Source organism: Chlamydotis macqueenii, chromosome 5 (assembly GCF_036417535.1).
Source record: "Chlamydotis macqueenii isolate bChlMac1 chromosome 5, bChlMac1.mat, whole genome shotgun sequence".
Taxonomy (NCBI): domain Eukaryota; kingdom Metazoa; phylum Chordata; class Aves; order Otidiformes; family Otididae; genus Chlamydotis; species Chlamydotis macqueenii.
The window spans coordinates 55336752-55358337 of record NC_141560.1 but is presented as its reverse complement, the minus strand read 5'-3'; the positions used below and the strand labels follow the sequence as shown (position 1 = coordinate 55358337).

The window sequence follows — 21586 nt, the reverse complement described above, 5'->3', positions numbered from 1 at the left end:
CACTTGTCCTGCAAGTAGAGATCGAAGCCACTTGGGGACTCCCTAGGAGAGAACTGGTTCTACAGTTTTTCTATCAACCTGCCCACTTGCTAATGGCAGCTGAACTAAGAGATAAACAGTGGGGTGAATTTAGCTGGAGCAGGTACTACAGTACCTAAGTATCTAAGCAGCTGAAGAGGGGGAGAATAACTGTTTGGGATGGGACAAGAGCAGTAATAAGTAATTCAGGCTCAGTGATGGACCAAAATTCTTTAATGGGAAGGTCTGTTATCTCAAAGGAAGAAATTGGAAGCCCCATCACTAGAGATATGTAAGTCTATTTGCGCAAAGCTCTAGAAAACAGGGCTAGGAATGATCTTCCTTCTTTTGTTCAGTGAACCAGATGTTTAAAAGAACACTTTAAATGTCTTTAAATGGACTAAATGATGGTTTAGATGTTGCCTATGTGAAGTTGGTATGCAGCTGCACCTACACTCTCTATAGGAAAATTGCACTGACATTTGAATAACTGCTCTGAAGGTATAAAGAGCAGATAGAGAATTCCCCTGTGTATCTGCTCAAGGGTCTAGAGGGGGAGGAAGAGAAAACAGCAAACATTCTGGGACCACGCATACCCAAACAAGACCATGTCTCTATTAAACCATGCAACAATTTGATTTTTGCTCTCTGGTTGTGTATCAAGGTGTTTGTACTCTAAGCGTCAAGACTTCTCTCTGCAAGCTCTCTGCCCAATGCTCTGCTTAATTCTGGAATTGCTGCTGCTGTGGCGATTACTGCGGAAACACAGTATAGCTGTGAGAAAATCTTTTGTTAGAGGCAGCAACTCATATTTCAGGATGACACACTGTTCTACACTCTTAAAGAATAAAAAAAGTATGTTCTCTGCAGAGCTCTCACTGACGTGGCAATTTCACTAGTATTCCAATATCTCCAAAGGGGAGCTTATTTTTAAGCCACAGAATAGATGTATTGATTAAGTCATGGTTATTTGCACAGCTGACTGAAAAAGCGGTTTCATATTAAACCCAGTAAGATACATAATGCCACTCTCGCTGACCTTTGCTGATGGAAAATTGTATGCTGTACCCTTTGTCCTTGAAGACCTCACATTTAAGAAATACATCAACTGGCTGCTCAGTTGTAATCTTCAATGGCACAAACACTTCACATATTAAAAAAAAAACTTTTCAAAGAGATAATATAATTTCTCACCTTCCTAAAGACTTTCAACAGTTCCCCCTCTCAGAAGCACACACCCTAGCCCCATAACTTGGAAAGTTTGCAGGGGCCTTATGTGGAATGGAAGCTTTAAATCTGTTTTGCCATTGGAATCAATCAGACAGTTGTTTTGAGAGTGTCCATAACAATCTATGAGGACGCTTTGCAATTGAGTAGATGTGTAATGATTAAAGATACTGATGAGTGTATTTGTGGAAATTATTGTCCTTCATAGCATCTGGCATCAGAGACCGGAGCCAATATTAACAGAGCAGGGGTTGTGAAGTGCTCGAGATGCAAACCCAGTAACACTCTCTTAGTATCCTTTACATGCTGGTTTTGCTGCTGGATCGTCTTCTGCTTCATTTAGTTACTTTCTGTCACTACAGGAGAAGCTGTCTTGTACACTTTCTAAAACCAAAAGTACAGCTTCATCAAGTTAGGTTACCTTTACCTGATCTTACCGATCAGCTACTTATTAGCAGGAAGGCATAAGAGCAGGACACAGGTAAGTGTGGAAGTAAACATTAATTGTGCTCAATTGGCACAAACACAACTTTCTAATAACTGTCTGCTTTTTCACATTTACCAAACTATGTAAGCAAGCATGTGTGTGCATGGGTTGAAAACATCTGGCACAGGCTTCCAAAATACTGCACTGAGGGATGGGGTACTCTGAAGACACATCTACAATGGCACCAGCAGCACTGTGGAGCAATGCACACCGAAGCACTACCTGGGTCACTGTGATACAGACAGCTAGGAAGACAGGGATCACATCAACTTTCTTACAGAGTTTGAATCACGCAATTCATTTACAAAGAAATCCTTAGACAAGCCAAAATAAATGCCCATTTCCAGCGCCAGTGTAGGCCCCTAGATACTTTGCTGGCTGCAATCTTAGCATGACATCTTGCCATGACTCTCAGGACTACCAGAGTGGCTGCAACACATTTCATGCCAGCTGCTGATGCTCTCAGATTTCACATTTGTTAGGAGAGAGGATGCAGCTGTGACTCTGCACTGTCAGGGAATTTCAAAACAGCAAGGGCAATCTCAGCCTCCTGCTGTAGTCTCCTTTCTGTCTCCAAAGTGACAAAGGCAATTAAGTAAGGGCTGGGATCCAGCATCTGTCCCATAGTAGACAAGCTCTTAAGACACCTATATTGGAGGTCACAAAGAGATCCAAATAAAGTAAGAAGCCCAAACTCTCTCTCCCTCTCCTACCAGTCAGGTAGAGTTATACTGCATATGAGAAGCATTAAGAGGTTTTTACACAAATCTTTTGATATTCAAAGTACAACTCCCAGTGAAACAGAATTTCTACTGGTTGTTATTTCAGTTTTTGAACACCCAGACTAACATGTTCATAAGAAAGTAAAAATTCATCAAATCTGGAGTAGACATTTAGTCATTAACTCCCACACTTAATAGTGATTTGGATGGAGCATTGTTTGCTGGCTTATTTAAGTCTAACTCCACCAAAAGACAATCTCTCAGGCAGAGGGGTGGAGGCTGAGCACAGTGCAAGAGATACACACTGAAACACACGTGCTTCTGTGATTACCTTTTTCCCTTCTACGTGCTTGATAGATGCACATAAACTAAATTACATTAAATTAAATCTTCAGTAAGTTTTCACTTCCTTTCTTGTTACCACATACATATTGTATGCACTACCAGCTCAACTCATTCTACAAAATGAAGTACTAGCTGTGGACCACAAAATATGAGTTGTGACAAATTGACAAATCAGCAAAGAACTTGGCCCCCATGCCACAACAAAGGGAACCATGCAAGGCAAAAAGCTGGGAAGTAATTTAAAACAACAACAACAGATAAATAATCACCACACTGTTTCTAAACTTAAAATTGTAAAATGAGCAACAGAAACATTCTCAAAGGTCAGAGAGGTGGTAGCAAAGATATTAATTTGACAGTTCTCACCTTACTAATGCTTTGACCGTGGATCTAACCACACTGGAGAGCAGGAACAACGGAGACACAAGAATATGAAACAGGGAGATGGAGGCAAATGCCACAGATGGGGAGAAGTCAGCCTTCCTTGTCAGATGAGCATGGACCACAAATGTCTACAAAGAGACAGACATCACCATCAGCGCTTTGTCATAAAGAAGGAAACACAGAAAGACTTCATTTTTCATAAGCATTTCATTTACAGAATTTTAATTTATACTCTCTTAACAGCTTAGGGGAGTGCTGCATACTGCGGACTGCTTCTGGTTACAGATGACAAGTGGGCATTTTCCATTCTCTCCCAGAGGAATTGCAAATGTGTAGCAGGTTGGCATCCTGTCTTCCTCCATCCTTGTTTCCACATCACTTATACTTGAAAATGCAGTTGTGATTAACACTACTTAGAAAAGTCCATACTTACTATAAGTACAGCTGCAATTGGTATTGCTGCATTCATAAAGACTGTGAAGGAAAACATGTAGGAACATTTAGAAACAATTTCCATTCAGACATGCTAAATGTTAAAATAGTACTAGCACTGGTTTACAATGGTATTTTCTATGCTTAAGATAGGAAAAATGCACAACTATCTACACACATCAGTACATTGTTTTAAAATGCCTACAGTTTACTTCTCTTCACGTCATCAGAATAGAGAGAACCCAGCAGTGCACCCTGGAAGAGATGACTAATCTACTGTTTTTGAGATGTGATCAGCTCGCACACAGTTCCGGCAAGGGATGCTGCAGGTCCCTGTCTCATGACAGACAGAAAGGCCGAACTGGTACGAGGTCTGGTGGGTGACCTGAATGCCTGACAGTGAGAGGAATGGAGACCCGGCAGAGGCTGCCCAGGTCATCATGCTGGGACTGCCCTGCAGGCAGGCTGCACAGCCAGCTCTGCCCCAGCCTGCAGCCCAGCTGCAGGACCTCCTGGGAGAGACACCGGCACGGACATTACGTTGCAACCTCCTTCTGGGGCATCACTTCTGAGGTACAGGGCTTTGCAGCCCCCTCAGGTTTAGGGATGCAGTTCAAAGGGTAAGGAAAGATTGGCAACCCTACACTGTATCGTTGACTTAGTTTATTCTTATGGAGGATTTACTCATAATTACTTCTGCCTTGTCAGGCTTGGCTACTTTGTGAACGTCCTCAGGAGCTTGATACCAGTTCTAATGGTACGTAACTGTGGTAGAGCTTTGATGTCAGCTGGACTTTGAGTTATTCAAATGCAAACAATGAACCAGTTTCTTCCCTGACCTTGAACAGCATCTGTCTTGGTGCCCCAGATTCTCTTACTATAGCAACTCATATACTATAGCATTCAGAGGTTATTAAACAGATGGGTTGGGAGAAGCAAGCAAATATCATTTCTGTATAGGGATCTCTCTTAGATCAGGTGCGAACAGAGGTTATGAATGCAATAAAAACCAGTTATCCATCTGGGAGCTTTTGTCAGAACCAGAGCTACGATCTTACCCCACGCATCTCTCCCCTCTATCACAACCCGAGGATATTATTTAATCATCACCTTTTCATTTTGACCTTTGCTCATTTTATTTCATGAAGTAAACAGTACAGAGAAAATATATAGAACCTATAGCTAAAATAGAATTAAAAAATCATCACACATGTAACTGAAAAGAAAGAGGCTAGTCACTTCTTTTTTGTTTAAACCATGCCTGATCTTTTTTCCTACCAGGTACAGCCAATATTCGGACACTAAAAGCACTCCCTAGTTACTTCATCTGAAGCGGAGTGGAGTGGAGTGTCATCATTTGACTCACAAATACTTCTGGTTGACTGTTTGGCCATCTTTTTCTGGGCACAAACCCTCTGAAGAACTTAATATACTGTCAGACGTTCCTACATTTAGAAGATCTTTAATGAGCACTGTAACATACTTGTAAATGCTGTACTCAAGCATAAGTAAAATAGCTGTGTTATTTCATGTAGCTCTAATTCCTTGACAGAGTGTTTGAAAAATATAAGTACACTTGTATATGTATTTCCAAAATAAAAGCTTAGCCTTTGAAACATTAATATGTATTAAAGCCTAGCAATTCATAGTTTACTCTTCATCTTAGGAAAAAAACATTTTTCTGAGGAAAATGTTCTTTTCTGTGTTGGAATACAAAGCACCTTCAGTTCAGACTCTCATTTCTCCTAACAATTCTACTTCTTTCCTAGTTTTCACACTTTGTATAAACTTGAGGTAGTTATAGCACAGAAATTCTGAAAAAGAAGTGAAGCTTGCTGCCTGCAACCATGGACTACTTAATTCTATTAAATCCTTGCCTTTGCGATTTGCCTTTGAGACTGCTGCAGTACACGAGCTTGCTTTTATGAATGAATCTGATGAGGGAATCTAGCAAAGCTGATAAACTTCTTGGAGATGGATCCTGCTCTTCTGCTGTCTACTGTATGAGATCATACCTGTCTAATACAAACCTGGACAGATTAAATATACTGTAGGGTTGGCAAGGCCTGCTGCAGATAAGACACCTAGGGTCACTTGTTGGCTCCCAAGAAGTCAATCCAAATTTTGCTATTCTGTGAGATCACAAGTATATCTAAGGACTTCACACACATCTCCTTTCAAGCAAACAAATAAGGGCTTATTGAGCCACTGGACTTTAGGAGGGGTTTCAAAATTTATTTTTATTTTTTCAATTATGCAAGTGTCCAGAATAATAAAATGTTATTCTAACATAAATTTGGTTTGCAGCTAAGACTTTTGGTTTAATTAGATTTGTTGAAAAGTACCTCCTTACTGGAAAAAGGCAGACCAAAAACTGGGTAAAACCTTTTCAGCTGTTTCTGAGTATTTCACGATAGTAACTGCTGTTATTTTCCTGTGTTACTGGAGTTACTTGGCTTCTGACAGAGTAGGCAAAAATCCGTAGAAATAGGAAAATCATTCCTTCCTTTCTCTGTCTTTCTTGAATATATAGTATATATTAAATACTGTAAAACCAAACATAGGATAATCTTACTAATGAGTAAAAAAAAAAAAAAAAAACAACACAGGAATCTTCTTTGCTATAGTTAAAAAATTCACTGCCAAAACTCAAAAGGTGTCACTACCATCTCTGCAACCCAGTTTTGATTCTAGTGCATATATTTCATTAAAATTATAGGAAGAGTTAATGTCTACACTAGCTCATTCAGTGCACATAAGCAATTCCATATACACAGAAACTGGATCCAGACAAAGAGGCGAGGCAGATGAGATCCAACTGCCATGTGGTCTTGAAATGGAATTTTCTTGTGGCCTAGCCAACACTGCCCTGAAACTTGTAGGTATATTTTCTATAATCCAATGCAAACCTATTCCTCATGAATAGAAGTAGCTCCAACCACGTTCTTTCATTCACCTTAATAGCTAATTATACTTAGAAAAGTATTCTAGTATTCAACACTGTACATTTTCAAAGTATATATAAAAAACCCCTCATTTCTGCTTTCTTATTTTTCTGGGAAGTGTCTGCCTTCCTCTTAATCAATAATACATAAAATCTTGGCCATGTCCTGCCTTTTTCATGCCTTTTTTTTTTCTTCCTTAAAAGAATTAAACCATATGTTCACTATAATATTAGTAAACATGCTTTGTGCTGATTATGCCTGTCATTCTATTTATACTTATGGTAAGAAAACTGACAAATTCTCTTAACTTTATGTTCCCTATAAAGATCAAGTTTGTAAAGATCAGTGCAATTTCTGCTAAAGTCAGAGGGTGTAAGGAACTGTAAGGTAAAACTATGGGAACTCTTTATAAGTCAAAATGGTATGCAACAGCAACATAAAAAAGCTGCATTGGTTTACCCCAGCTGAGAAACTAATCTACTGTGTCTTACATACACATAAATATTATGCATAACACAAGCAAGAATGCAAATATACACGTTAAATGCTTCAAGAAGGATCAGTACATATTTAAAATTGGTTTTGATAATATGGTTTCATACTTATGTCACTGTTTCTTTACAGAATAGTCAGTACTTTTGGGATGAATACACTTTTTGTAGCTGTTGCAAATGATACCATGAGGATTTAAAAACAAATAAACCTCTACAGCTCCTTCAGTCCTACAGCTGAACCTGTGGCTCTGACTATAAATAGATTTTAATGCCACATGAAGTAGTGCAAACAAAGAGAGCCTGTCTGTGTTGATCTGGGTGAAGGATGGAGTTTCCAGTCACACAATCTGCTCCAGCTAAATTCTGTTTTATGTCAAAACGGTAACTAATCTCCAAGCACAGAGAGCTGAGGATCCCCAGAGAGAAATTCTGGTCTCAGAAGTCAATGAAAACCTCACGTTAATGTCAGGTACATTCACTGAGATCAGGATCTTTGCCTCAAAGTGCATTACCTATGTGATCATTTGGCAGGGAAGGAAGTCAGTTGCACGTCTCTTGGGTGAATGAAATCAAATCACACTGACCAATCTGAAAGTTATTTTCCTAAGGAGCAGCCTTCCTTATTAGTCTAGAAAGTGTTTGTACAGGTCACTTGTGGCATTTGAATACTTCTCACTAAAAGTTTCCATTTCATTAATATCTTACCGATTATACAAACAGTGTTCTTCATTAGGGCTTCACTAATTACTTCTAAAGTATTACAGTAACAATTATACAGGTGTTGCATATGATCTATGGCCCTCGGTCTTTTTAAAAGGATGATAAATGCCTTAAAGCATCTTGAAAGACAACATGAGACAAAAGAATCTGAATATGGAATGATGAAATTGCCACGATTCTCATATTTTACCTTTTTAGGATATAGAAATGCTCTTGAGAATCATTTGTTTTTACAAGAAATCCAAACTTTAAGTAAGAAAGTATAAGTACCATCTGTTGGAGCTTCAATGCAAAAAAAATTCCTGTCACATATTATGATACACTGTATTGTGCAAAATGCAGGAGGAAAAGAAAAAGAAACATCAACAAAGGCTTCTTCCTGAATGCCATGTTATAGAGGAGAATATTGCTGGCTGAAGGTAGCCTGTGAAACACTTCTCCATTAAAAGCTTTTCTCCAGAAAAGCTAATGCGATGAAGCATTGACTTTCTCTTTTAGACATATTTCCCACACAGGCAAAATTCGACTGAATTAAATGGAAAGGCTGACTAAATGTAAAGTGAGGAGTACGGATCAGAGCCTAAAGCAACTGAAACAATCTTGACAGAGAAATGGTAAACTCATTAGTAGCTAATAATGCAGTAGAACTCCAGCTGAACAGTGGATTAGAATGAAGGCAGAGACTTACTGGATATGGAGGTATAAAGGGCAAAAGACTTGAGGCTAGTCATTTCTTTTTGTCTTGTTTCCTCTATACTGCTGTGAAAGATGTGTTCCCAAGCATAGAGTTTAAGGAGCTTAATGCCTCGAAGCATCTCATTTGTCTTCTTCAGTCTCTCATTGGAGTACTCCTGCAAAACATTTACATAGATATTTACTTAAAAATAATTAAAAGTGCCTGTCCCCTAAACAGAAGGATCAAACAAAAAATGTACGCAGCCCTTTGTAATCGGTCAGGTATACTTTACTAGATCTGTCCATTCGGATGTTTTGTTACAGCTTTTCACAAAGCTGAGCTTCCCTCAAGTTCAGTGAACAGGCAGTTGGTTTGCACCCCTAGCCCATATCTCTTGTACTGAAAATTTTACTCCTCTGTCAGCTTTCTGATCACTTGCAAGGCAGCCTTTCATGTCTTCTACTGCCCAGCACACTGGATTTTCAGCAGGCCCACTGACAACGTACAGAGGAGACCAGAACACAAAGATAAGCTATGACCAGGCACGTCGCTCTGCCCAGCCAACATGAAGTTCGAACATCAATGCCTGGCCCCAAAGCAGCCAGGCCACACTGGCAAGAAGCTGTGATCCCATAGGGAACCTTGACTCCAAGCAGGGCCAGCTGGCTCAGGCACAATGACATACTGGTAAAGTCATACTCCTAGTAAAGCATAACTGGCAGTTACGCTGCTTCCAGTTGTCGGGCTAGCTCAAGAATCTTTGGACCACACTACATTGCTCAGCGGAGACATTTTTAGCACAGAATCCACTGCTCCCATCTGCAGCAACTTCTAGGTGATGTTGGCTGTCTGCTTGGATGCTATGGGGATGAATGCTGTCTACATTTCTAGAAGGGTGTATGTACACTGTTGATTTGAAGGCATTACTTTTCACACAGGAAGGTGCACAAATAACTCTCATTATCACCCATGATTTGTGGTGGAAGAGATTTCAGCAAGCTGTCTGGCTCCATTACAGATTCCTCAGCAGTGCAACAGTCACCAAATGTAGGGATAAGGTTCAGAGCAATTGGGCACGGTAATTCCTATGAACCAAGGTAACTTTCTCGGCAGTGATGCAGGAGATTCGAATTATAGACAGGCCAAGCAAAGGCTCAAGGAACAGCTTGTGACTTAATAGACCTCTTAAGCTCCCCAGCTGAGGAGCATGCTGTGAGAGTTAGGACTGCCTGAAGGTTATTTAAATAAATCAGATTGCCACATCTATGAATCTATCTGGGATTTCAGTCTGGATGCAGCACTCCTACTTCCTTTCCCCTTGCACAGCTTGCCCTGCACGATTCATTTATTTGTGCACCATCTCACCTCCTGAAGCCATTTCAGTCAATGATTACAGACCATTTACATTTACAAGTTAGAAAGATCTTAAGGGGTTTTTTTTGCTGTTAGGGAAACACATTCTTTTTAAAAAATATACACCTCAAACCCTGCATCTTGTTTTCACATTTTTGAACTCGACGTTCTTGAACATTACAAAATGTTTAAGACTCAGTTCCTGGTCAATGTCCATGGTTAGCTTTGTGATTCCAAACACAGACCAAGGCATAATTACCAGAGGTTATTTATATTTATGTCATGTACAAGTCTGAAGGCACTTACCAACGTGCTTCTCTGGGCCTGTGAGAGTTTTGTTGCTACAAAGTACTGAACAGGTGCAAGGACTATGATTACCGCTGCTCCAATTAAGGCACTGATTCCAAGAAGGTAGTAGAGCAGAAGAATTCCTACAATTATCTGTTGGAAGAAAAGAAAGTGAGGGGAAGGCTGGGGATGGCTTCACTTTGCGTATGTACCACAAAGACCAACTACAGGGTAACTGGACAGCGTGTTCAAAACCAACAGCCGCTGCAGCCAACTCTACCCTCAAATGCCGTACGTTCTCCATCGCTGGCACAGTGGGGTTTGATCAGTCAGGATAATCTGTCAGAGGACCAGATACATTCATCTAGTGTTCCTCCCCAGCTTGTGGGTTCTGTGTATTTCCATTTCATCGACTCCCCATTATGAACAACAGAAGAAGGTTGTACAGATTTGCTTATCTTCTATTATGTAATTCTCCCAGCTATTTAAAATAACTTTATTTAAAAACAAATACATTTATTAAAAAAACCATTTAAATAAAATTTAAAAGTTATTTTAAAATACTTCCAAGTAACACATTGAGATATTCCCTTTCCAGTCACTATTAAATATTTTTCCCCATTGGTCAGATTATATAGCATGCATTTTCTTTGACTTATGATTTTTTTTTCTTTGACATTTAAGCATTTTTACACTGGGAAAGAAATTACATCTCCCAGTCTGATCAGAACGCACCAGTTTACCTCATATGGGACTTCCACAAAGAAGGAATGCTTCATTGCTTGCTATAGAAGCTAATATGAAATATTATTAAAAATACAACTGATCTTGTAAATGTTAACATGACATTATTCCTGACCAGTAGATAAGAAAGGAATATAATAAATCATATCACTAAGAACCTCCACTTCAAATAAACTCTAACACAAACTTGCAAGGAATTGTTTTAAGGATGCTCAGTACCAGACTGGTGATGACTGTTAAAAAAGGGTTAGAGAAACAGCTTAAGAAGAAAAGGTTTGTCTTTATATAAATAAGAATCTAGAGAGCCACAGTCTGGATGGAAAGGGTTACTGTAAGCAGCTGAATAAATGCAAACAAGATATACAAGCTACTAATGTTAATTACCACTATTCTAATGACTGACTCCTGAACAATCTGGAGCACTGACACTCCATATAAGTATAAGCTGATAAATTAATCAGAAGACATAGTGATAGAACATTAATTTCATACATCACTTCCCTTAATTAAAAGAAAAAAATGGAAATTTCCTTAAAGCATTATCTTGTTATATTTGCCTACTCTCATAACCCTGACAGAAACACATTCTTCCATCATTTCGAAGCTCATTAGTCATAAGCCCATCCATTCCCACACATATTTATGAGAATTGAGTGTTTCTGTGAAAAAAAAAAAAAGAAAAAAAAAAGAAAAAAAAAAAAAAGAGTCTTTAGTTTCCACATTTCCATCTTGACATTTTCATGAGTTTGAGAGTGAGAAAATACAGGTGTCTTTTTTTTTCCTAACAATCCTTTGATGCCTCACTGCAGAAGAACTATAGTAAAATGTGATTCTTAAAATGAATCACAGTATTTACTTAGGAAACATGCAGTAACATTAAAGTCAAGTCCCACTGTATACACACCACAAATCTAATAAGAGCAAAGGTTAAATTGTAAATTAAAAATCTTTTAGTGACAAGTAAGTGAGCAATCTGCTTCTACCTGAAGTCAGGAAATCCATGAGTGGATGAAGCCAAAGAAAACATGCAAGGCCTCTGTCAGATAGCCCTCACAGAGCTCCCCTCCAAAACATGAAATGGTCTCAGTCTTTACATTCCCAACTGCTGCTTCATGGCAGACAATCTAGGCACTCAAAAACCAGGAAAGCCTTGAACAGTGCACAGTTAAGAGATGTTCAAAACTACAAAATCAATGCAAAACACCGACCCCCTGCTTTCCCCAACTACTTGCAGGGGGGTTGGACTAGATGACCTTTGAAGGTCCCTTCCAACCCTAACCATTCTATGATTCTATGATTCTACTGGCTGATTGTCAAGGACATCATGGGACTGGCTGGTCCTAGAAACAGAGCCTCAGCTTCTCATACAGACCAAGTGAGAGCTATTCTAGCTAGAGGATCTGGAGGGAGTTGCTAGCTCACAGCTGAGCCGTGTCCCCCCCACCCTCTGCCATCCTGGCTATTGAAAGGGTCAGCCTTTGCAATAAAAATTCAATGTTTTCAATAGAATCCCATTTTCATCTTCTTTATATTGTGACAATAAGGGCAAACTTTTAAATATATTTATCATGTATGGGACAAAAAAATAGATATATTCTCAATTTAAGTGTGTGAATACTTGCATCTGAAAAGTGCTGAAATCTGTAAGCATTATTGCAAGTAATTCTATATTTATCATACCGCATAATACACAGTCAAGAATAAACAGTATGTAGTTAATATCTGAACTGCAGGAGGACAGTATCTGGCAGGTGGGAAGGCTCTCATTAATATTTCTGAGAAGGTAACAGTCGTGTTTTTAACAAACTGTGTAATGAAACACTTTGCTTCCCTTTCACCAAAATCCCAAAGCTTTTACCTGCCAGAGATATGTATCACGAGCAAAAAACTCATCAATACCTTTGGTTATTTTGTCTTGATTATTCACTGAAGACAGCAAATACTTTCAGCCAGAAACTGCTTTGTAGCCAGTTTTGAAAAAGACAAATGTTCTTTCATTACAACTGTAAGCTATCCCTGCCAATGAGCCAAAGATATGAGAACACAGGATTTTTTAATAATCACTATGAAATCAAACAAGGGTGTTTACAAAATGGAGGCGGGGCGAGAGCCTTTATAGAGCCACATTTTGCTCCCAGGGTTTGAGCCAAGCCTACTGAGGGCATTTTTCAATTGATGGACATCCCCAGACCTCTTTTCATGGATTTCAATTGCCTTCAAACAGCAATGATAAAGCTCCTATTGACTCCAGTCAGAGCAAAGATGGGGCTCAAATTATCTGGACTGTGCAGAAAACCTAGTTTGTTATGAATGGCTAGGTATTCTAAGTTGAGGATAATTACAAAATCCAGAGCAGATGCTGAAATGCTGATTTTTAGGTTAAGAGCTACAAAACAATTAAAAACCTGTTTTAAAAAATAATTAAGCTTATTCAACTTTGTATTAGCCATCTCTCAAGCATCCATTAATGGCTTTCACTGCCTCATAAAACAAGGTATTGAATTAATGTTGTGGAAATATGTTTTGGAGAAACCTTTGTGGCCGCCATGACTCCTTGATTTGTGCCTTACAATGCGTGCACCAGCCACAAAACAGGAGTGTACTTTGACACTGATTGTCCTGATCTAATAAGGAGCATAGCAGGGTGAGTTTTAATGCCAATTTAATAATATTTTCAGAAGACTGTCAGGAAATCTTTATGAGTTCGTGACTTCTGGCACATTACAGCACAATATGCAATGAAATTGGCTTAATGCTCAGTTGCACTAAAGCTCTCTCTACCCTGAGCTGCCAGAGCGATCTTACAAAAAAGCGTACATGAAATCGGTACACCTCACATAGCCTGTTTTACTAACAGACTTACAATGGAGACTAAGCCTAGAGGCTAATTGGACCCTAAATGTTATCATTAAAGGGGTGGACTCTTCTTAATGCCTCATTGCTCTTTCAGCAATATCATTTTAGCAGCCTTCAGTCACTGACTTCTTACTGCAGGGTACCTCTAGTAAATGGAGGAAAAAATACTCATATATTCAAATTACTACTAACAAACTGTGAACATGTAATCTTATTTAATATGAAATTTCACATCAGTTTCTTTTCATTATAGTTGTATTCTCTTTTTCAAGTAGAATTCAATATTAGTTCCCTGATCATTGCATTCTTGCTCCACTTTTTAAAGATTTTAAATAATCTGGTTCCCATTCCACCCCCCCCTTCCCCAGTTTCAGCGAAACCAACATGATGCTAAAAAATATGACAAGTTTCTTTCTTTCAGTTCTTGCTGATAATTGCTATATCCATCACCCGTTTTTAATTCTAGAAAGTAAAAAGTTTTTAACTAGCATATAAGACTCTCCAGAGTAGATCAGTGAAACTAGTCTATGCCCCAATGCAGTTACTCCTGCACAAGAAAGAGACAAATTCATTTATACTGCATGAATGCAGCCACACCGACCTGCATTCATATGACTACAAGCACTTTAAATCTTAATATTTTAACAAGTATAGTTAAATACAGCTCATACATATAGAGCAAATGCAAACCCAGGCCTGAAAGCACAGTTGAAAGAAGTCATCAGTTAGTAAGCTGCTGACTGTTTACACCTTGATGTGCTCGCTATTCCGACTTGACGCTTTACACAACTCTTATTGGAGTCAGTGAGGGTTTTACCAGAGATTCAGACTGATTCCTTCTTCCGCCAGCTCCTACTGCAGTCTCAGAAGCAATCTACCCCTCGCTACTACAGAGATACTAGAAGACATATGGTAACATATTAGGTTTCATATTAGGGTTTTACCAGAGATTCAGACTGATTCCTTCTTCCTCCAGGTCCTACTGCAGTCTCAGAAGCAATCTACCCCTCACTACTACAGAGATACTAGAAGACATATGGTAACATATTAGGTTTCAAACACACAGCAAAAGTATGAAGACTCCCAGAGTATTTCAAGAGGACACTAATTGGGGTTTTCCAGACAACAAATATTTCCCAAAGACTGAGACTACACAAGAGGACATAAGACACATTCAAGAACTCACAGTCACTGAAATGAAGAAGGACCTGCATTGCCCCTCCCCAGTATTTTCCTCAGTGAGGAAAAAAAAAAAACCAGGCAAAATAGTTAAACCAGGGCTTTTTTCCAGGTTAGGAAGTTAATCTGGTTTACCATGCAATTAGATTATTTTAAGACCATCATAAAGGAGGACTTGCTCATTTGACCTGTAGATGCTTGACCAAAACCTCTTGGTTTTGACAGGAACAACCAGAAAACCCACTCAATTCTAATATGTATCTTTGGAAAAGAATCCCAATCTCCTGATGGCCAGCAGTCTAGCATCTTACTTTCCGAAGGACATTCATATAACCTACATAATCACCTGAATGGCTGGCTTTTCCTCCCCAAACCCAACTTTCCAATGTAGTATTCTTATATGCTCAACACCTTATAGAAGAAAATCACTAGTATCAGATGTTGATGGACTCCTAAGAAACACTCCTAAATCCATGTTAGAAACTAACCGGACATATCATCTGCCAGTTGCAGTCCATATTCAGTCCCATGAAAACTATTTCATTTTTTGGCAAGAGCAGGCAAAGCTGCTGGGCAGATTACTTGCAGATTTCTGACTTCCACACCAGCCAAATCAGCCTCTGTGTAGTCCTGGAACCAGACCACCTTTGTAACATGAATACAATGGCACTGTCATCATGTTTTGGAAACTAAATGATACGAGTGAATGTAAACTCTGCTGCCTCTTTCGTTTGTATTTACTTTTACCACTGAAGTACTCTCAACAAAAATACACTGAGTAGCTGGAAGAAAGAAGAACTGCAGGGTAATGTATTAATATTGGATGAAACTATGTGCTTTACTGTCAGTTTTCTCAGGAATTCCTAAATGGAAGTGCAGGAGGTTTCTATGGTTTTGTTTAACTACTAGCTCTTCCAAACTAATTTGCAGTTTTCCACTGTTTCACATAAGGGCAAACTTTGAGAAATGATCTAAGGTTGTACTGAGATTGCTCTGACCTCCTACTACTCTGTGTCTGCTCTACCCTTTCACTAGCATAAACTTAATCACACAGCCATCCACTGAGACTGACCGCTTCACAGGCTCAGAGGAATGCTACCTCACTAAGACTGGTTGTGATCAGATTCATTTTTCAGCAGCCTCACAAGCTCATGTGACACAATGCACAATCTATAGAGCTGCAACAGTGAAGGAGGGAAAAATACAGTGTTTCCATGCTGGACATAGCCTACGAACACCCCTTTCAGTAAGGAAACAGGGTTAGATTAATTTAAATAAATCATGAAAGTACACTCTGAGATGAAACTCTGCTTTCCTCATGATAAGGCACTTGTACTTCACTGGGCACTACACATGCTATGAGGCTACAGGACATGGAACCAGGAGTCACCAGGCAATCACGCGTGACTCAGAATGGTGATCTGCCCCCCTGCCATTCATGTGGGAAAGGAGGTTGAAAGGATGAGAGTGGTATTTAGAGACAGGAGAGCAAAGACAACAGAGAGAATAAAGTAGCAAAACCATTTCATGTAACAAATGAATCTGTGGAATTTCATATGCTAGAATTTGTCATCTATGAGGCAGCAGTACTTTTAGGGGATGTCCAAAGGAGCATCTTTAAGCGATCAGATTTTTTCATAAATTGCTAGTTTTCTTGCTTCTCATGAGGTTCAGAAAACAAATGACTGCAATACATTCCAGTTAACTCCCCAATGTAATAAATGAATGCACTGGAATAACACAACTTGTTGCACCCTATAAATTACTGTTACAAACACAAAGCATGTTTGGCAGCAGTCAAGATCCTAACACAATGCTAAATACCTAGAGTCCCATCACAGATATGAAATTTATTACATACAATGTTTCCAGATATTAACAGCTTGAATCTTATTTGAAGTTATTCTTTAACTTCTTTAATATCTCTACTTTCATAAAATTCATAGCAATCAATCACTACAGACCGATGCATATTAATAACAAAAGCGCATTCAATCTCCTTACCTGTACTGGCATAGCCCAAAGGTTAGGGCAGAGGAAAAAGAACCACATCAGCTGATTTGTGTCTATGGCAACCAGGTTACAGATCTGGCCTGCAGTCATCTCCCCCATAGACATGTTAGAGGTTGAAAGCTGCATAATTTTATTGTATATTTTTGTCTGGAAGAGAGATCAAAAGGTGTTAGCATACAGAAATAAAATAAGATTTCTAGCTCCATCTAACACAAGCACAGTCCAGCATGCTGAGGAAAAACAACGTTCCCAGTAACTTGAATGAAGAGATTAAAGTTTGGCCTTTTGTGTTACGATGAAAAATTTTAAGCTACTGTCTTATTCTTCACCCACAGAAAGCACAGTGCAATTAGGTACATAATGGTTGTCTAAGTACTCTCTTTTTGCATCCCTGTGGATCAATAAGAAAATTAAACCTTTATTGCCCAAAAGGCCCAAGAACCATATAAACAACTATGACTTATACCTCCAGCTTCTCCATGGGGGTGCCCTTCCTGTAACTAGTGCTAATAAAAAAAAATTACATTCAGTATGTAATAGTCAATATATTATAATCCTTGCTATTTTTCTCTGACAACTGATTCAGGTCCCATCCAACCTCAGGACCACATTCCTGACTGATAATTTTACTACATTTTGGCTGGGGAGCTCAGTCCCATTACAAGGTTTAATTCACAGACAGCTAATGTAACAGGTCTGATTCTGTACTGAATTAAATAGTTACCTCAGTGCAGAATCAGGCACCATGTATAAAAATAACTTAATACACAATAATGAAAGTGTACTTTTACCAGCTGGTTTGGTAAAAGGCTACATAGTGATGCTTTGCAGTCATAAGACTTTGCGGACAGGAGGCACCCTGATTCAGTAAATGCCTTCGGATCAAGTGCCAGCTGTCTGTCACGGAGCATAAAGTCATACAGGGCACGTTGAACAGGTTCAGGTTTACATAGAGGAGGAAAAAGTTTAAAGAAAGATTTAAAGAAAACTGATAAATTATAGGAAAAAAAATTGTATAAAAATACTGGTACAGAGATAGCCATTAATACTAATTCTGCTGCTTAGAGTGATGGTTAGAAATTTTCCAATTTGAATGGTCCAACTGGCATTATCTGGGCCTCTGTTCCATATTCAGTGCAGAGAACATAAATCTTTTCTTAAACAAAATTAATGTAGCACTATTTTCCAACAATTCCCCTTTTACACTTACTGTGGTCTATGTATTTTTCAGTTAGCTGCAGCTTTTCTGATCGATACACAGCATGCAATTGCTTTATATATATTTTGGGTTAAATCTTTATTTCTTTAGGAATTTTCTACTTCACTATAATAAGGGAAAACCAATGGATGGAATCCAGAAGTCTGACAGCTAAGTGCTTCCAAGTGTAAGATCAAAAGAGGATTAAACAATTATGCTGCTATTGAAAGCATCCATCTATCCCACGGACTCTCACAGGATCTCTGTAGCTCAGTGGATAAATAGTGTAACTCATAACGCTGGCTTTCTAGCTGTCAGAGGGCAGGTTTCAGCCAGTGCACTTGCCAATACCGCACTGTAACCCTACACCTAATTCTCCCATTTCCAGGCACAGATCTTTGAATACTGCATAAAACTTTGATCTGCTGTTCACAATTATACAACGATTACAGACTCCATTTTACCAATCTTACTTCAGTTTGGTAATTACAGACTCCGCAATGCCTTGTAGACTTTGTGGTATGACCCATGGAATAAGACACTACTCCATGCATTGGGAATATAACCTATCCCTTTGTCCAAAGTACATTTACAAGACATTTTAAAGCTGTATTATTTGCATGGGATGTTACAAAAACGCACCTTTGAGATGGGAGAGGTGTAGTTCACAACAGAAATTATTTCAAAAGTTACATTCAGTTTTACTGTCAGCAAGCAAATTTATGCTCAAAGGCAAGAAAAAATACAGTATTAGATAATACAAATAAGTTTATACAAAATCATCAAATAAGATGCAGGGGAAAGAGAATGCAGGTCTAATTTAACACAATTTTTAATCGCAATGGTTACATTCAATACATTTCACAAGAGAAGTGTTTCAGAATTTAACGACTATACTTATAATTTGTATTTAAAAGTACACATATGATTGTATGAAAATAGGTTGATTAATAATATATTGGCTACCTGTATTGCGCCTCTCAAATTGATTCCAGTTTCAATAGCAACATAGTACGATGCTTGGAGAAATGTCCTTTGCAATAGAAGGGCAAAAAATAAGAGTACAGCCAAAACATAAGCATTGGACAGGAACTCTTGAGACGAAATAAAGAAAACACCAAGAATTTTAGTCTATAAAAAAAAAAAAGAAAGTTAGGAATCAGGTGCAATGGTAATTTAATTATGAGTTTTGCATAATTAATAAGCAGAGACAACCACAGTTTATTACTTTGAAAGTGCTCCCAGCCTTTTCTGAAACCTCACCGATTATCAATTCAAGGAAACAGTCATATAATGTGCCAACTCAGTAAGCTTTATTTAAATGCAGAATGACATTTATAGGATTTCTGATATCCGTCCAAAACTGTAGGACACTTTGCGCAACTCCATATGGTCGTTTGCTAAAAGATATGCACTGCCCATCGTCAGAAAGGACTAGTTAACGTCTTTTTGCCGAAATTAGTCTCTGTATTTTAGCACCTCAGGTTACCGAGCACTAAAACGACCATCACAACTTGCGAAAACACATCCTTCCAGCTCTTGGAAATATGCACCTTATTTTGGTTTGCAGCATCTCGTTCAGTATTTTTATTTATGGTCATTACCTCCTAGCAATTTCATGAGATCACCAAAGTGCATTTTGAAGTGTGTCTATAGCTTACTGGCAAATCACTGTATTTATTCTAGATTATTTTTAACAACCAGACACCTTTGATGCCATAACTAGTCGAGAGGCTGGCTCACCTTGGGAAGCCTTCTGAAACTAAAATGTCTCTGCCTTCCTCTTTCTCCCCTTGGCTCCTTCAAAACTTTGATTGGTGGCTTACACTGCCATTAAAGGCAAAATTAGGAAGAGGTCTCTTTCTATTCCCTCTCAGAGGGCTCCTTGTAATTTACACTTCTGCTGTATTCCTTGTTCAGTACATTTCTTCTTGCTTAAATAGTTTCTCTGCTGTTGATATTTTCACAACTGCTATAACACTTAATAAACTGTATTTCACAAACTCTCACTGTCTGTACGTTTTATTAGATGTGATCTGCACGTTGCAGTTAACTGTTTACAGAAACCCCACATGATAAGTTAATAGAGAGGTTAAACTTAGTTTTTGAAGCTGTGCTTTTGTGAGGCTGAGCCAGCTGAAAGAGGAATGAACTTCCTCCTAATTGCACCTGGGTTGTTCCAACCTGCATGCTTCTGTTGCTTACTGTGCACTAGTTTGGAAGGTAACTGGATCTCTTTCCAAGCCAATTTAAGTCACTAACAGAAGAAAATCAGCCCAAGAAAAAAAAATAATCTGCTACTTTTCTTTTAGTTTAATGGGCCAAATCAGACCCCAGAACTGTCCAGTCGGTGCCAGAGCTAGAGCAAAGGAGGGAACAGGAGCAGAGGTGACAAGGAATGTGAAAGGAGGAACAGCAAGTCCTTTCAGCAGTGGTGACCCAATAGATCACTTCATTTTCCTGAGGAACCAAAGTCTTAGGGTATTTTTTCCATTTCTTTTTACTCCATCTTTTGACATTCCTGGTTGTTCCTGCCATTGCTGTAGTAGGCACACTATCTATCCCCCTGACATCAGTAGAGTAACTTTCAGGCTTAAAAGCAGAGAAATGTATGCTTACCTTTGCAAACAAGTAAACAAAATAATGAACAAAATAGTTTTTTAAAGGATCCTTTGTTTTACTCCAGGAGAAGAGTGCTTGCTTACAAGAACACATCCAGTACAAGTTTCCTGACACAGTGCTTCCCACCTCCCATACCAATATTCCTTCTCATGAGGGGAAATTAGTCCGATGTGTCCACGCAATGGTTTAACCACCACTTGAGGTGACTGGGAGGCCATTCATCAACAGCAAAGAGTCATTCTCCATAGATATCTGACCACTTCTAAATAAATTCAGTTGACTCTTCTTCAAACACTGGCCAAACTAAGCAGCTGTCAAAGGACTGTTGTCTGCTACACAACACAGATGGACTTCTTAGGATTTCTTAGGTTTACTCCCTTTTCCCACTTACGTAGCATTTGTTACAAGCTACTGAGATTCAGACCAAGGCTGGACACAAAGAAAAGCAAGTAATGATGATTCCATTCCTGTGAACCTTTGTTCATGCAAATGTTCCTTATTTCATAAGAAGGCATCTTGACAGTCATATATTACTTTTATGTAGGTATACAGTGTACAGTGCAAGAACTTATAAGAACATGGAAAATTTCCATTAGTGACACTCAACAGTGCTGTTTCATGCTTTGAAAACAAGGAATAAAACTATTTCATTCAATAATTTATTTATTGCTCTCTAAGGTAAACTGTCAGATGATAATATTATCCAATTCAGCTTAGTACTTTGACTTCACCCAGATTCGATGTACATAAACATTTCTGCAGTCTGTAGGGCCACTGAACTAATTAAGTAATTAGCCCTCAGAGAATCCCTCTGAGAAAGTATTCAAGTTTATGGAGTCTTCAAACTCAAATCAACAGAATGCAAGCAACCGCTGGGTGTACT

General features: G+C 38.7%; 1 protein-coding gene across 4 annotated transcripts in view; it reads right to left on the bottom strand.

Annotated features, from left to right (window-relative positions):
* Positions 1–21586, bottom strand: part of ABCC8 (ATP binding cassette subfamily C member 8) — an 85576-nt gene that overhangs the window by 43796 nt on the left and 20194 nt on the right. For all 4 annotated transcript variants that reach the window (XM_086748031.1, XM_086748030.1, XM_086748033.1 and 1 more), the window contains 6 exons: positions 19048–19212; positions 16875–17030; positions 10110–10244; positions 8463–8625; positions 3617–3657; positions 3166–3311 (listed from right to left, as the gene is read on the bottom strand). In XM_086748031.1, coding sequence (XP_086604157.1) covers positions 3166–3311; positions 3617–3657; positions 8463–8625; positions 10110–10244; positions 16875–17030; positions 19048–19212 — 806 coding nt within the window. The remainder of the gene's footprint in view (positions 1–3165; positions 3312–3616; positions 3658–8462; positions 8626–10109; positions 10245–16874; positions 17031–19047; positions 19213–21586) is intronic.